Source organism: Pezoporus wallicus, unplaced genomic scaffold (genome assembly GCF_028554395.1).
Source record: "Pezoporus wallicus isolate ANWC-B61680 ecotype Strahan unplaced genomic scaffold, APGP_CSIRO_Pwel_v1 contig_3365, whole genome shotgun sequence".
NCBI lineage: Eukaryota > Metazoa > Chordata > Aves > Psittaciformes > Psittacidae > Pezoporus > Pezoporus wallicus.
Genome location: NW_026640883.1, coordinates 1,308,121 through 1,322,121, shown reverse-complemented (window position 1 = coordinate 1,322,121; position 14,001 = coordinate 1,308,121). Strand labels below are relative to the sequence as shown.

The 14,001-nt window shown below is 39.4% G+C and overlaps 1 protein-coding gene across 5 annotated transcripts in view; it reads left to right on the top strand.

Moving 5' to 3' along the window:
- NT5C2 (5'-nucleotidase, cytosolic II) overlaps positions 1 to 14,001 on the top strand; it is a 65,841-nt gene that overhangs the window by 27,428 nt on the left and 24,412 nt on the right. For 3 of the 5 annotated variants that reach the window (XM_057421019.1, XM_057421020.1, XM_057421021.1), the window contains exon 3: positions 8,202 to 8,275. In XM_057421019.1, the coding sequence (XP_057277002.1) occupies positions 8,202 to 8,275 (74 nt within the window). Of the gene's footprint in view, positions 1 to 1,023; positions 1,101 to 6,590; positions 6,816 to 8,201; positions 8,276 to 14,001 lie in introns of those variants that run through there. The other 2 variants (XM_057421022.1, XM_057421023.1) reach the window with 2 other exon arrangements.

Genomic DNA, 14,001 nt, shown 5'->3' with positions numbered 1-14,001 from the left:
GGGTGTGAAACATTCAAAAAAACTTTATTAAAAAAATAAACTCTGAAGATGCCACTCTAATAGTCATATTTTACTGTGGTTGTTCATACTAGGAATGTGTTTTTTCAGGTGTAGCGCTTCTTATTGTATCATACTTGATGGATGGATGTTCAACATATCACGTTGTTGGCAGAAATCCCAGCTGAGACTGGTTTAACTGGTGTAATGCATACTGACTCAGAGTACAATGACTATATCGTAATTGTGTCTGAATGCCATAGGCAAGAATGTTCAAAATCAAATATTTATAGCTGTTTTCCTCTCATAGCTGTTTTCCTCCCCAGAAGTTTTGCTTGGTGTTTGGATCAGTTTGTATAGCTGCTTAAGAAATTGAGGTTACTGATGAAGTAAGAAATTGAGGCTACTGATGAAGTAAGCAAAACTTGTGAATGTGAACATGTATACTGTGCTGCACAGAGGCTAGAAAAGCAACATTGAGAACCAGAAAAGTCTGTAGGGGAGGAGAAGTGGTGGGGATTTATCTTCAGGGTATTTCTGATGACTTTAACTAAGACTTTCAGTTAGATAGTGTTACTATCAGCCATGAACCTTGTTATACAACATTGTTGGCGCCTGTTGGAGGTGAGGTCTAGAGATGAATTAATATACAAGCTAGATGTTATTCATTCTCTAGCAGAGGTCACTGGTAAGAGGATACTGCAATACTGTGCTATTGGCAACATACATTTGAATTCGGAAATAAAATGGATGTGTAGTTGTTAGGTGGCTTTTCTTTAGTGTGTGTGGTTGTGAGGCCACCTCCCTCATGCACTGCTTGTTGACTTTTCCGGGTAGAGGATAATCACTAGATCATTTGTTCTGGAGGAGTACTGTCATTTAACGTGATTGTAATTAGGCAAGAACTAGGTTGACTCTGAGCCACCAAATTGCCCTAGTGTCTATTTTTTAACTTGGAGTGAACACTTCTAGGCACTCTCTGGATTATCTCACATAGCTCTTTAGGGTTTAAATAGCAACCACATCTAGTTAAAGCAAATAATGGAAAAAGTTGGTGTTCCATCCACTCTTGTTACTGACAGTTACCAAGATGCAGGAAACAGGTATTTGCATTTATATTTATTTATTCTGGTTTTGCTTAAACAGGGCAGTAAAGCTGAAATGGCCTTTTTGTTAAACATGAGGACTTTTGGGATGCTTTTACCATTTTGCATCAGAGTAATTTGAGACTTCTCATCCTGAACATGGGATTTCTGTTGTTGTTTTAGTTTTCTTTTCTTGCTCTCTTGTTTACTGGCTAGCGCAGGGGATGTGGCATTGTTATTCCTAATCCTAGTTCTTCTGCTGACTGGTCATAAAGTATTGAATAAGTTGGTTCATAGTTTTGTGCTTCAGTTTCCTTTCAAAGCATTTTATGGTGGTAATCTGAGTTAAACAATTTAAACTGTTAATATACACTGAGATTCTGAGTAAAAAAAAAAGGTTATATACTTTAATAATGACAAAGCAAAAGGATTAACAATTGGTTGTCTTGATTTTGAGGGTTAAAGATGTTTTTTAGTTTGTTCAAATTTTGAAACTGGGCTATTCACTGCTAATTTAGTTTTAGTTTGGTACTGGATCATCAGCAATTGCTAGAGGTGGGAATGTTATATACTAGGCTAAGAGGTTTGAAACTGCTTATCCATTTGGGTAGGTGTACATAAAGTCTCTTTAAAATTCAGTTCACTGAAGTGGCAAATGAGAAAAAAATCTTTACCAGTCTGAAAATGCTCTTTTCGTCAGAGATGTGTGGTATTTTCATGTAACTGTACATGAGGTACCTCTGTAGGCACTGCTGGCTATAGTCTGTTCTCATATGTCTTGATGCAGCTTCCTTGGACTCGTGGTGACATGCATGTAGCGGAGAGCAGCGTGTGGCTCTCTATTTATTCTGCTTTAGTGCTTCAGACATGGGAGAGAGGAGGGAGAGGGAGTGCTAAGGCGGCAGAATGGGCGAGCTTACGAGAAAGCAGAACGCTTGCCAAATTAATAATAAAGAAATTACATGGAAAATGTCCCATGATCCCTAGCCTTAATAGTTTCACAGGGCAGACGGGTGTTATTTTGGGATGGAATCCATAGTGAGCTTCTTGGCACTTTGCTGTTGCCTGGGAAGAAAACCCAAACAATGGAAACAGAAATGGCCAAAGCTATCTCCTTCCATCTGATTCCTGCTGAATATCAGAGGGAAGTGCTCATAGTCATGTTTCTGGATACAGCCTCATCAGACTTTAAAGTTCCAGTTCTAACCTGATTTTCCAGTTTTATGTCACTACAGTTTTGCAAGGACGGTTAGTCTTGTGAAGCTGTTGGGCACTATTTGGAAATGTTACTAGAAGTGGCCAGGTTATTTTGATGCCCTTCTTCTGTGTCCCCTATCTGATACTGTTTCATCTGCTTAAAATCATCCTGATCCCAAACAGTAGCTCTAAATATGACTGCAAACATACTGACCTATTAGAATATTCCTCTTTGGTTGAAGAAGGAATAAAATGGAACTCCAAAAATCTTAATATTGTAAAAAAAAAACAAAACCTAAATGTTACGATAAATAATAATATATGGAATGGTCATTGCCTGACTAAAGAGACAAGGCTTATCAAAAGAATGATTACATTGAGTTTAATAGTTTAAAGTAGTCTTATTCCTTATCCCCTCAGACAGGTACGAGAGTATCTAGCGCCCAAAGACAAGACATCCTGATATACGTTAGTATCTTCTTAAGGTTGCTCACAGGATTTGTGCCAGATAAGTAAGGTCAGTGAGGGATTCAGCTGAGTTCACTGCTGTTGGTAGAAGTTACCTGTAACTGGAACTATAATGTCATGTAGTGAGACATCTCCCCCAACAACACAACATCTGTGGACTAGCTAGTAATACTGAGAACATTCAGTTATCATAAGATTAGTGGGATTTTTATTTCATTATTAGCCTTTTTTAAATGCCTGTGGGGAACTTGGAAATGGGAGGCTCCACTTAGTACCTCGTATTTCTTTTTAACTCTTCTAGCTTATTAAACATGGAAGTTGTCCACAAAGTGAAGATTAACCAAAGTGTGTGAACTTTGAGGAAGCAGGAATCTGAGCCTTCTGGCTAATTAGTTCCTGTTTCGTGGCTGGCTCAAGCCCAACTGTCCACCACAGTCTTCTTTAAACACACATGTAGGTCATGCTTAGCAGTTCCCACTGTATTTGCTGGTTCACTCAGCGCTGTTGCAAGTTTATGTGTATTTATTTAATTTCTAGTAAAATATACCCTCCTGACAAAGTATGATTCTTGCTGAAGGCATTTCCAGACACATTTGGAAAATCATTATTAAAGTGCACTGTTCCAGAAACCTTGCCTCACATTGTTCATTTTCACCCTATGAGGAACTGTGAGCCACGTGCCAAGTTCCTCCTTAGTCATATCATTCTGTGCATTTTGTTTTATTTTGTTGGTCATATTACGAGAATATTATACATGCAAATTTAATTCAGGGCACAGAATACTTCTGATATTTTGTACAAATAAAATAAAAACATTTCTCTCTCAGTCTGCATTCACTTCTCCCCTGTGTTACTTGAGAAGAGTTGGGATTTAGGTTCCTGCCTTGGAATTGATTGACAAGAACAGTAACAAAACTGAGATCAGTTCTCTTGTAAAAATATAAAGGACTGTGAATTGAAGTGTTGAGGATATCAGGGCTCTGTGACTCTTTCTGCATGCTCAGCAGTTCCTTCTTCCTTGCAATACAACACATTTTTCTCTTATCCAGCACAATTCATAGAGCTCTAAAAGAAAATAAATACTGTCATTGAGAGCCTTCTGCTAGGCCAAATTGCAGGGTTTAATCTTTGAGTAAGAGCTCATTAGAGAGGAAACGTGCTTCATGGTTTTTCTTAAACAGTTCAAGTCCATTTTTCCAAAGATGTGGGTCTGCTAAGCCACCCCAAGTCCAGGCTGCTGTCTCTCCACTCTCAGCTGAGCCCTGTGCTGGCTCAGGGAGCCCATGGGACTGGATATGGACCCTCAGCCAGCTTCCCCACAAGCACCAACTGCTTCACCCACACTTCACAGGGAGTGCAAGACTTTGGTTATTCGCAGGGCTATTCCTCAAAGCAGAAATATGAATCTTTTTCATCCAGAAGGAAAGAGATTCTATGAAGGCAACAGAAGGACAATGTCCTATTTAAGAAGATGCTCCGGTTGCAGACGGGTGTGGAGCTGGGGAGTTGTGTTTAGGCACCTACCTCTGCCTCTCAGCACAAGGAATGGGGAAGGTGTTCTCATGCTATGCCTGCTGTTTAATTTGTCTTAGTGCCCAGAACTGTTAGATTTTTAAATCAGCTTAATTTTTAACTCCAGTGCTCCTATTTAAAACAAATATGTTCTGGAAAAAAATCCCACCAAACTCAGGGGAACAGGAAGTGTGATTACTTGTGACTGTCAAGTGGAAAAATTCTGGATCAGTTAGTTTTCCTCTTATTCTGACTTTATCTCTACTGCTTATAATCTGGAAGCTTCTTTGATTTTTGTTCATCTAGATGAGCTGTTAAATACTTGTCATCTCATCCTTTCCTTTAGAGACTAGAGCATCATTTCTCTCAGGTGGTTAGGGTCCTTAAGGTCTTAGTGTTGGTTTTGCTTTATAGTCGTTAAAAATAACTCGTTATTTCTTTATAGCATGTCTTCTGTGAAGACATTACACTTTGGTAGCCAACAGACACATTTGACTGGCTACAAATCAGGCTGAGAGTACATTTGATTAGGATCTAAGCACAGCTTTGAAACGGCTAAGTCTGCAGCTTCTGAGAAGCACCTGGATCTTCCCAGAAACTGCCGTGGTGCTTTAATCTCAGCTTTTATCTTTAGTTTCTAGGGTACTGCAGATATTACTACTTTAAGTAAACCTTCTGTATTAAGCTAATCAGCTTCTGGGAGTAAACATTTATAAGTATCTCCTTAGCCGCTTGTGTCTAGGGGGGGCACTGTCCATGGGAGACATCTTCCTTTATCAGGATTTAAACTTGAGGTTCTGAGTGCCTGCAAAATAACCCAATATCTGGGCCTTCACAAGAGAAGTGGAATTGATTCCTTTTTTTTTTTTTTTTGGCCACAGTTTAGTCTGCTATTTAATCTGTCAAGGCATATCCAAGTTTAAATCGATTAAAGTGTTCTCATTTCCTGTCCTGAACATGTTGTGTAATAGCCTACTTTAGCTTTTTAAAGTGTTTGCTCTGCTTCATTCCAGCGTTGGTTGGTGAATTAATTACCACGTCAGAGCAGTCAGTAGGAACCTTGAAGTCTGCCAGGTCCTGTGTACTGTTGGGGCATGATTAGACCCTGCCACATATGGTTTCTAGGTCATAGGCAATATTTACAACTTGGTGGAGACAGAGAGATCTTCACCAGCTGTTGCCAAGAGGGGACTGGTATAGTAATTTTCATGTTTAAGTCATCAGACTTATTTTGGAACAAAAAAATGCTAATAGATGTTGTTCATTTCATTGCCTTTAGTAAACTTTTCCAGATTTTCCGTATCAACACGTGCTTTTTGGTTTGTTTTTAGTCCCAGGGTTCAGTTTGTAAATACTCCAAAAGCAAGCAATGAAAAAAATGTCAGCGGCTTAGAGATCTTTCCATGGTTTTTGGTCATTTTGGTGTCGTCATCATCTAAACATAGGCAGGCTGTACTGGAAGAGATCTCCTGGGTCACAGCTCCCTTGTTTTTGCCTTTCACAGGCGTTGTCGTATTACCCTTTTTATAAGCTCGTCCAGCTTTGCCTTAGTGTTTCTTTTTTGTCCTCACATGGAAAACTGTTCCCAAATGTTGCAATTCTGAAAGGCATTTCTGAGCTGCTTTAAATTTCCCTTTCTATTCCTGTCCTCTTCAGAAGGATGGAGAACTGTGCTTTAGGGGTTAAAGTTAAAGGCAAGAACAAAACTGGACTCTTCAGGTTGGACAGAAAATGTTGCCTCTGTTTCCTGGAGACACGTTATTCCTTAAAGCTCTGCACTTTCAGAAACAAACTGCACAAACATGAGATCATAAATTATGTGCTTGAATTGGCTAATAAATAATGCTTCCTGGCATCAGCAGCAACAGAATGTAATCATCTTCATTATACAAACTGCGAGACTGTGTTTAGTTCGAAATAGCATTTTGCATTGGCCGCTTGTAAATCACAGTTATCTCAATGTTAAGACAAACACGAATTCAAACTGCAGATTTGGATAATTTGCTCCACCTAATAAAAAGCCAGACATTTCAGGAGTAAATTTTAGTGATTTACGATCCCAGCTTGTATTTCCAAAAGGCGTTTCTTTACCAGTTTCCATTTTTTTCCCCATCACTTTGTCTTATTTAGGTAATACATAAATCTATCAGAAAAGAGCATCATCTATAACCTCTGAGGCCCCTTAGTGACAAGCCCCATTGTCAAAGGCAGGCACTTTGCCAGGAAACTGTGACTCCCAGAGAGAGTGTGCAAGGTTAGGGGGAACGTACACTATTGCCAGAGAAACTGTATTCCAAGTGGATTTGTGTGGAACAACAACGATATCCAGTGACTGGTTAAATTAGCCACAGATGTGTTTTCTAGAACACTGTCCAAGAAGATATACAGTACTTTAAGGCTTGGTTCAGACATACTGATCTTCTGAAGTCAAATCAGATCCAAGCAAAATTACATCGGTACTAGGGAAGCTTTGAAGGAATTCTGTAATATGATTCAGACAAGTAGATGAATCAGACTGCTGCGAACTAAACAAGGAGCACATCGGTGAGCGATGAGGTAAGACAACTTGCATAGAAGTGCGATAGTTTCATGTTAGCAGTTTGCTGTTAAAATTCGAGCTGCGGCGGATTGACACGTGCAGTTAAATGGGCACGTTGTACCGGCCACCTGCCCAGAATGTGTGTGCCAAGGAGGATCTCCCTGTGTGCTTTCTTCTAGCTTTTTGGAACGTACGAGTGCTTGGCTTTGCACTTGCTGTCTCCATTGCTGTAAGTCCCTGCACTGCCACTCCTACGCGGCAGTGCAGCCGATGTCAGTTTTTAAGAGGATAATTGCTCTGCTGAGGGCAATGTGCTCAGTAAATACTTGGAGAGTTTTCACATATTGAAATCGTACAGGTGAAGGCTCTGCAGCTTTTCTCATGCAGGAGAATTTTGTCTCGGCATCCCATCTGGAGCGGTATGTGGGATTTCTGTCAGAGGTCGGTGTTAAGAAGCTCGGCTTCCATCCCACAGCTGAGTCTTGTTCTTAAAATTCAGATGAAACAGACAGTGGAGAGAAGTCCTGTTGAATTACAGATCTGCTATAGGGTTTAAAGTTCTGGGGAATCATAAACAGCTTAGTTACTATAGTATCTGGAATAGGAAACAAGAAGATATACTCTAACCTGTTTCTTCACTATGTTATTTACTTGAGCTAAATTAAATATGGTGTATTAAAATGTTGTCATCAAAAAGGACCTGTATGTATTCAGCTTAGATTCTTACTGCAATAAGCATTAATAATAGAATTGGAATTTTAAAAATAGCAGGGGTTTGAGGAGTTGCAGGGGAGTTATAAATGAAGAATTTTCACAATGGAAATAACATTCTTGTGGAGGAAAATCTATCTGTTGCTTTTTTTTAGAGCTTTTAAAAATGTTTTTAATGCTATTGGTATAAATGTGGAAACTGAACTGCTGAGGTTTGCTTTGAATTTCCAGATACAGTTCCAAAGAGAGCTCAAATGCTGTGAGTTTTTTCACAGAAATGTTCATTTCTTTTCCTTGTTACCTCTTTGTAATAATTTCTTTTAATCGAGCAAATTGTGCTCCTGTCTTCTGCTTCCAGTTTCCTCTCACTTGATCGCTGAATTTTGCTTCAGGAGATTTTACGCTTCTATTCTTAGGGATTTTTGCAGGTCACATGCAAAGCCGTGTGTGTGCATGCATGCGTGTACGTCTTTAGACAGCATACCGATAATTAGAATAACCCTGCAATGTCATGACTTTGCTTCAGGAGAACTCATGGCAAAAAATGAAACATGCCTCCATTTTCAGGTATATTTTCTGATTTTGACCTCAGGGAGGCAGACATCCTAATGGCTGGCACAATGTGTTTGATTTAAAGCATGATTATTTTCAAAATGCTCATGTCTATAGCTTTATTTCATTTCTCTTTACAGGGTCTTTGTAAACAGAAGTTTAGCCATGGAAAAGATAAAGTGCTTTGGTTTTGATATGGATTATACACTTGCTGGTGAGTATCTCCTTAACTATTTTTATCATTGAGTTATTTTCAAAATTGCCTGTTGTTAAGCAAAAACTTGTTACTGGTTGGGCTCCTCCAGTTAGCCGGTGCTTCTCTTAGTATCTATATTATTCACTATTCATTGCACTTTAATTTTAGGTATTTCCCTTAAATTTGTTATCTGCAAGCTGTATTTGATCACAAGCCATGTTGCTGTGCTACGGTTTCAAGTGATTATGAGTGCCAAGGAAACCAAAGCTAATAAGTCTAATTGCTTCCTTAAATTCTACTATATTTTGATACTGTCCCCAGTGCAAGCTTGGCATTGAATAACAAGGTGATTTATTTCATCCTTGGTGCATATGGTTGGCTACAATTTTAGCCCTCAGGTGTCCTGGGAGGGTCATATTTGAGTAGGTTTTCCTCTTTCTCACTCCTCAGTTGAGCACATCAGTGACTCATTTTCAGAAGAGGCAAAGCAGGGGGAGTGTCTTGTGTCAGCTGAACAAGCTATGTCAGAAAGCTTTGCCCATTCTTTATGGCAGATAGGCTTTGGGAGGTTGCATAAGACCTTTTAGTTTCATAAAATTTTTTGCATGACTTCTCCATCTTTCAAATACTTGACAGGGAAGTTCTCTGAGGCTTTTGAGGGAGAGGGGGGTAAAGTTACTCTTTTCTGCATAGTCAGACTTACATGATGTTATGTATTTTAAGGAAGGAAGAGATAAAAAGCCATCTTACACTTTCCTAAGCTGTAGGATCACACAGGCTGTAACTGAAGGTGTCGTGTACGATCCTGCCTTCTTTCTCATTACCGCTTACAAGGTTATGGGTAAAAAGTTCATAGCACCCTTGATAATTCCAGTTGAACTGTTGAGCATATAAACTGAAAAATGGGAGGTAGAGTGTCAGGGACACCTAATAACGGGTTAATGCAGTATGTCAACTATGGTCATTTAGTTGCTGTTTCTACTGAGAAGGAACGAGAGATGAGTGATGTGGCTAGGAACAGTGTGAGAGTCACAGGACTCAGGATTGGTGGCTATGCAAAAGGCAAGAAGGTTTCCGTATGCTCGTGGTTCAACACAATGCTGCAAGGAGGCTGTGGCAGGTAACTGCAGTTTAGATCACTTGCTTTTGTTCTTTTAATCAGTTATCTATGAGGCAGTAGTTATATATAAAAGCTTTGTTTTTTCAGTGCCTTATTTATACATGTTTCAAGTTCCTGCCACTTTTTAAGTCCTGAAGTTGTTCATCTGTGCAGGACCTGACTGCAGGTACATGCTGTCTGTGTTTGTTTCACCTAGTGACAGTGCATTTAGGGAGTGCAAAGAAGTGTTCAAGAACAAATGCTTGAAAAAAAAAAAAGTTGTGGGTTTCACATCCATAAAGGAAAAACAACTTCTGTGCCTTTTGAAACTGGCAGCATTTCCCAATGACTCAGGTGATCCTAGTGAAGCTGGCATGGAGCATGAAGTGTGTTGCTAACTTTCATCCTGACAGAAGAGCTTCAGCACTATCCTCACTTCTCTGTTCATTTTACTCAAGAGTTGCTCATTCCTGTAAACAGAGAGCAAATGTGTGGTTATCCACAAAACAATGCTTGTTTTGTTGAGAGGAAAAATGTAAGTGTTGCAAGCCATAGTACCCAGGGACATGGGAACCCAGGGCTTCCAAGGCTGGAAGATCACAGTGCGGCAGTGAAGCAGGCAAAATCAATGCATTCAGGGGAGCTGAGTGTCAGGGTATGATGAAAAAAGAAATGGGTTGTGATCCAGGCAAAATACTGGAAATCCGGGCCACTCTGGGGTAAGCTGCTGTCCTGTGACTTTTTCCGTGGTACAACACAGATAATAGTTGCAGATCATTTTACGAGGAGGTGTAAGAGTGTAATTAGGTTTGAAAGCCTTTTGCGTATGAAAATCATTATGCCTGGTAAGTGCTATTCCTTTTTTTTTTTTTTTTTAATACTTGACTGGGAAATTAACATAGAGAATTCCCTGTTTGTTGCCTTACGTCTCAGAGTCATCCTTTCTTTTCCATGTGGGCATTTGTTATCTGGCCATTACTTGCCATATATAACTGTTGCATACAAAAAAAAATACCTATTAATTGCAGAAGCTTTAAGGAGTGGAGTGTTAGAACGTGATTATGGTAATGCTAAGTAATTGGAAATGACAACAAAGAGTGGGGCAAATGAAGTATTACGTCAGTGTGTTCTTGTGCTTTCATTAGACCCTGTCATGTTTACTGTCTGGGCATGTTGTCCCTTACACACTCTTTTACATGGAGATGATACTGTCTAGATTAAAAAAAAAAAAAAAAAGAAAAAACAATGTAAAAAGCTAGTTTATCTGTAATTTAACATCTGGAAATGGTATCTGCATACCAGATGGTGCATGCTGAGCAGAAGCCTTTTGGAGACTGTTCAAGACATGTAAATAGACCAAAGAAGAGGAGCAGAAGCATCTCCACTGTCATCAGCTCCTCATCTAGTTTTCTGCACTTGTACTTTTATATATTGCTAAGTCACTTTTCTGTAAAGTTGTTTAGAAATATCCCAAGCACAGTCTTCATATCCAGTGATTGAAGGCAGTCAGAGCCATTGACCCTGCCAAAAAATTATATGACTCCTCTTTTCCCCGCTCTCTATCGTGAACTTTAATATAGAAATAAACTGATGAAATGAACTGTCAGAAATGAACTGACATTCATCCTGTAGCTGACAGTCATGCACACTTCAGCATCTCAGAAAAAGAATGATTATTTTGAATTACCTGTCTTGTGAAGAGGAGGCTGTGGTGTCAGTAAAACACATTGTCACTCTCTCTTTCTTGTTCCCAAGTCAGTGGCCACTGGTAGCACCAAAAATCTTGCTTAGAAGGTTGTTCAGTACCAGAAAAGTCAGAATCACTTAACTTATTTTGAGCTTTAGAAGCCTGAGACAGTTTTTTTCTTGTACTTTTGAGTTTAAGGACACTAATCTACTTACAATGATAACACTGGTTTCTGTCTAGAATAATCTAATTTTGTTAGGGGTGTAGCTTTTCCACTTTGAAGTATATTGTAACAGCTACTACATGCATGCTGCAGTGATCGTGTGTTCTACTGCTAGCATGACTGAGAATGTCAGCTTGCCAACTGACAGCATGTTACATTGCACATAAAATACGATTTCATGCATTGTTTTATAGGGCGGCAGGTCTTAGCCTTATTAAAGGACCACTTAACTCAGAATTGAAAAAATTCAAGGCTCTCTGATACAGCATTGCCACAGTGATTTTGCTTGCTTTCAAATCAAAATCAGGTTGAACATTAAATTTTTGTTAATAACCTCCGTATTCTCTCATTGTGTTTATCTCTTTCCTTGCATAGGGTTGAGAAATACTGTTAATGGGTGGGATGGGCAAACAAAGAAAAGAACCTGGAGTTTTTAGCCTTCTGAGAAATTAGGGACATTAAATTGCTGAATTTGTAGCCACAGTGATTACAGCTAGAATTAATTTGGCTGCTGGGAGCTCAAAATAAAATGAAAGGAAATTGAAATAACTCTCACAGGTTTTAGATGCCTTGTTTTCCCATCAAGCATTGGTGTTGCATCCTCATGGGGTGAGTAAGATCTAAATGTATGAAAGTCTCTCTGGGCTTATATGCTGGATACACTAATACTAGAAGCTCAAAAATCAGTGTTGTGTAGGAAGCTGATCGTGCCCTTCCTGTTAAATCTATTGATTTGCTTGTGTTAGTGAATCACACATTTAGTACATAAAAAAAGAATGTTTCTTCTAAAAGTTAGGTGTCATTGGGGGGAGAGTCAAAGGAGCAGAAGGAATAGCGGGGTTTGACTGCGGTTTGTGTACATAGTTAAGTAGCTCTGCTTAAAATCTTGGAGAGCTTGACGCAAGCAAGTCTTCAGCTATTTCAGCCCTTGCTGTTAGTGGGGGTTAAGACATGTTTCTGTGATGTTATGCAGCCGTTACCCCAGCAGCCCTTTTTTTCTCTGCTGCTGTCCTTGCTGCCTGCCAGCCTCAGAGCAAGGTCCGTGCTGATTCCTCAGGAATCCCTTGCTCTTTGTAAAGAGAAGGTGTTACCGGGTCTGGAAACGCTGCTGATGGGCCGTGTTTGCTGTCAGGGCAGAACTGAAATTTTTTTAATTCTTGTTTAAATCCTTAACTCAGAGAGATTTGAGTCTCTCTTTGTAGTGCATTTTTGTTTGCTAAACAGTAGTTGATTTTATTAACCAAATGATTCAGCTCTGCTTATTCATCCCAACTGGCTAAACGACCAGTAGTCAGTAACAATTCTGGGCTGCCTTCCTGTTTTACTTGTGTCAAAACTGCCCGTGCTTTCGTAAAAGAACATGTTGCATGTAATCCAGAAGATTCACAGCTTAATCTGTTTGTGTTTACTGCAACCCTCAGGAAGAAGGATAAAGGTATGTCAGTAGAGAGTCTTCACTGCAACACTCACCTGAGACTAAGAGTTGGTGAGGCCCATGGGAAATGCAGCAAAGAAAGTTTGGTTTCAGAGAGCATTTTATTTGGCTGCTTCCTTTTCTGTGTGAGCTACACTTGGAATTAGTAGGTCTGCGTCCAAGTAATGCAGGAGGCCTTGGCATTATGAGCTCTTAAATGGGACAGGTGGCACAATGAGGTGATGGATAGATGTCCCTAGACAGGAGCAGGGCTAAAGCAGTGGGGTTCTCAAACTGGCTGTAGTTTCTCACCAGGCCATTGGCAGGCGACAAGGGAATTAATAAGAATTACAATCTCAGTTGTGCTTGAAAAGATTGATCTGTGACTACCTTCCTTCTCCAGATTTTTTCGTGTCTGTCTCTAAGGCAGGTAAAATGTAATATCAGTAGGCAGGATGCTTTTATTTGGAATGCATTTCCTGCACTTAAATCACTGCTGCTTCCACATTCTCCAGATCAATAATAAAATTTTCACTGTCTGCTGAAAACTGTTTCAATAAAAAAGAAGGGGAAATGAGGCTTGAAAAATACTGGGTTTATTGAGTGCAGATACGATTAATACAACATAATATGATTGGAATATAGTTTGTGCCCTAGAAACATTGCCAACTTAATGCCAAGATTTGCTGCACCGCAAAGGTTTTATTGCAGAATTGCTTATGCTTTCAGCTGAAGCATTTCCCTTCTCATCACATGGGAAAAGACATGGGTAAGACAGCTTTACTCTGTCCCAACTTACTCCAAAGCACAACATAGAATCATAGAATCATAGGTTAGTTAGTAACATGAGTAAACAGGTTTTGCCCCTTCCTCAAGTAGGTGTTGGTATCTAAGCCATCCTTGCAGTTTGGAGGAGAGGGAAGTTTTTCACAGCCACATCTTATTTTTTGAAATGTTTTTTATCCGTTGAGTCTGGAAAAGATACACTCAAGCAGAAGGTAGGGTTGGGTTGTTGCTGCATATGATCTGGGAGGAAAGGTGGCAGCTGAATGAAGTACTGGTTGTTCAATCAAACTAATATTTTAACTGTAGCAGAATTGTATCAGTTTTGTATCTTGCTTTCCACAACTGAGAAATGGGACTAATGAATTTGTACCTTGTATAGAAAAATTCTGGATTGCATAGATGAAAAACAAAGTATAAGCGTGGGAGTTTTATACATGAAAGATTGAACTGAGTGCTTTTAAAAGCTGCTGAGCTTGTAATGTACTACAAAGAATTACTTGTTCTTCTGTTCAGATACTGTTCTTGTTAGTTTATT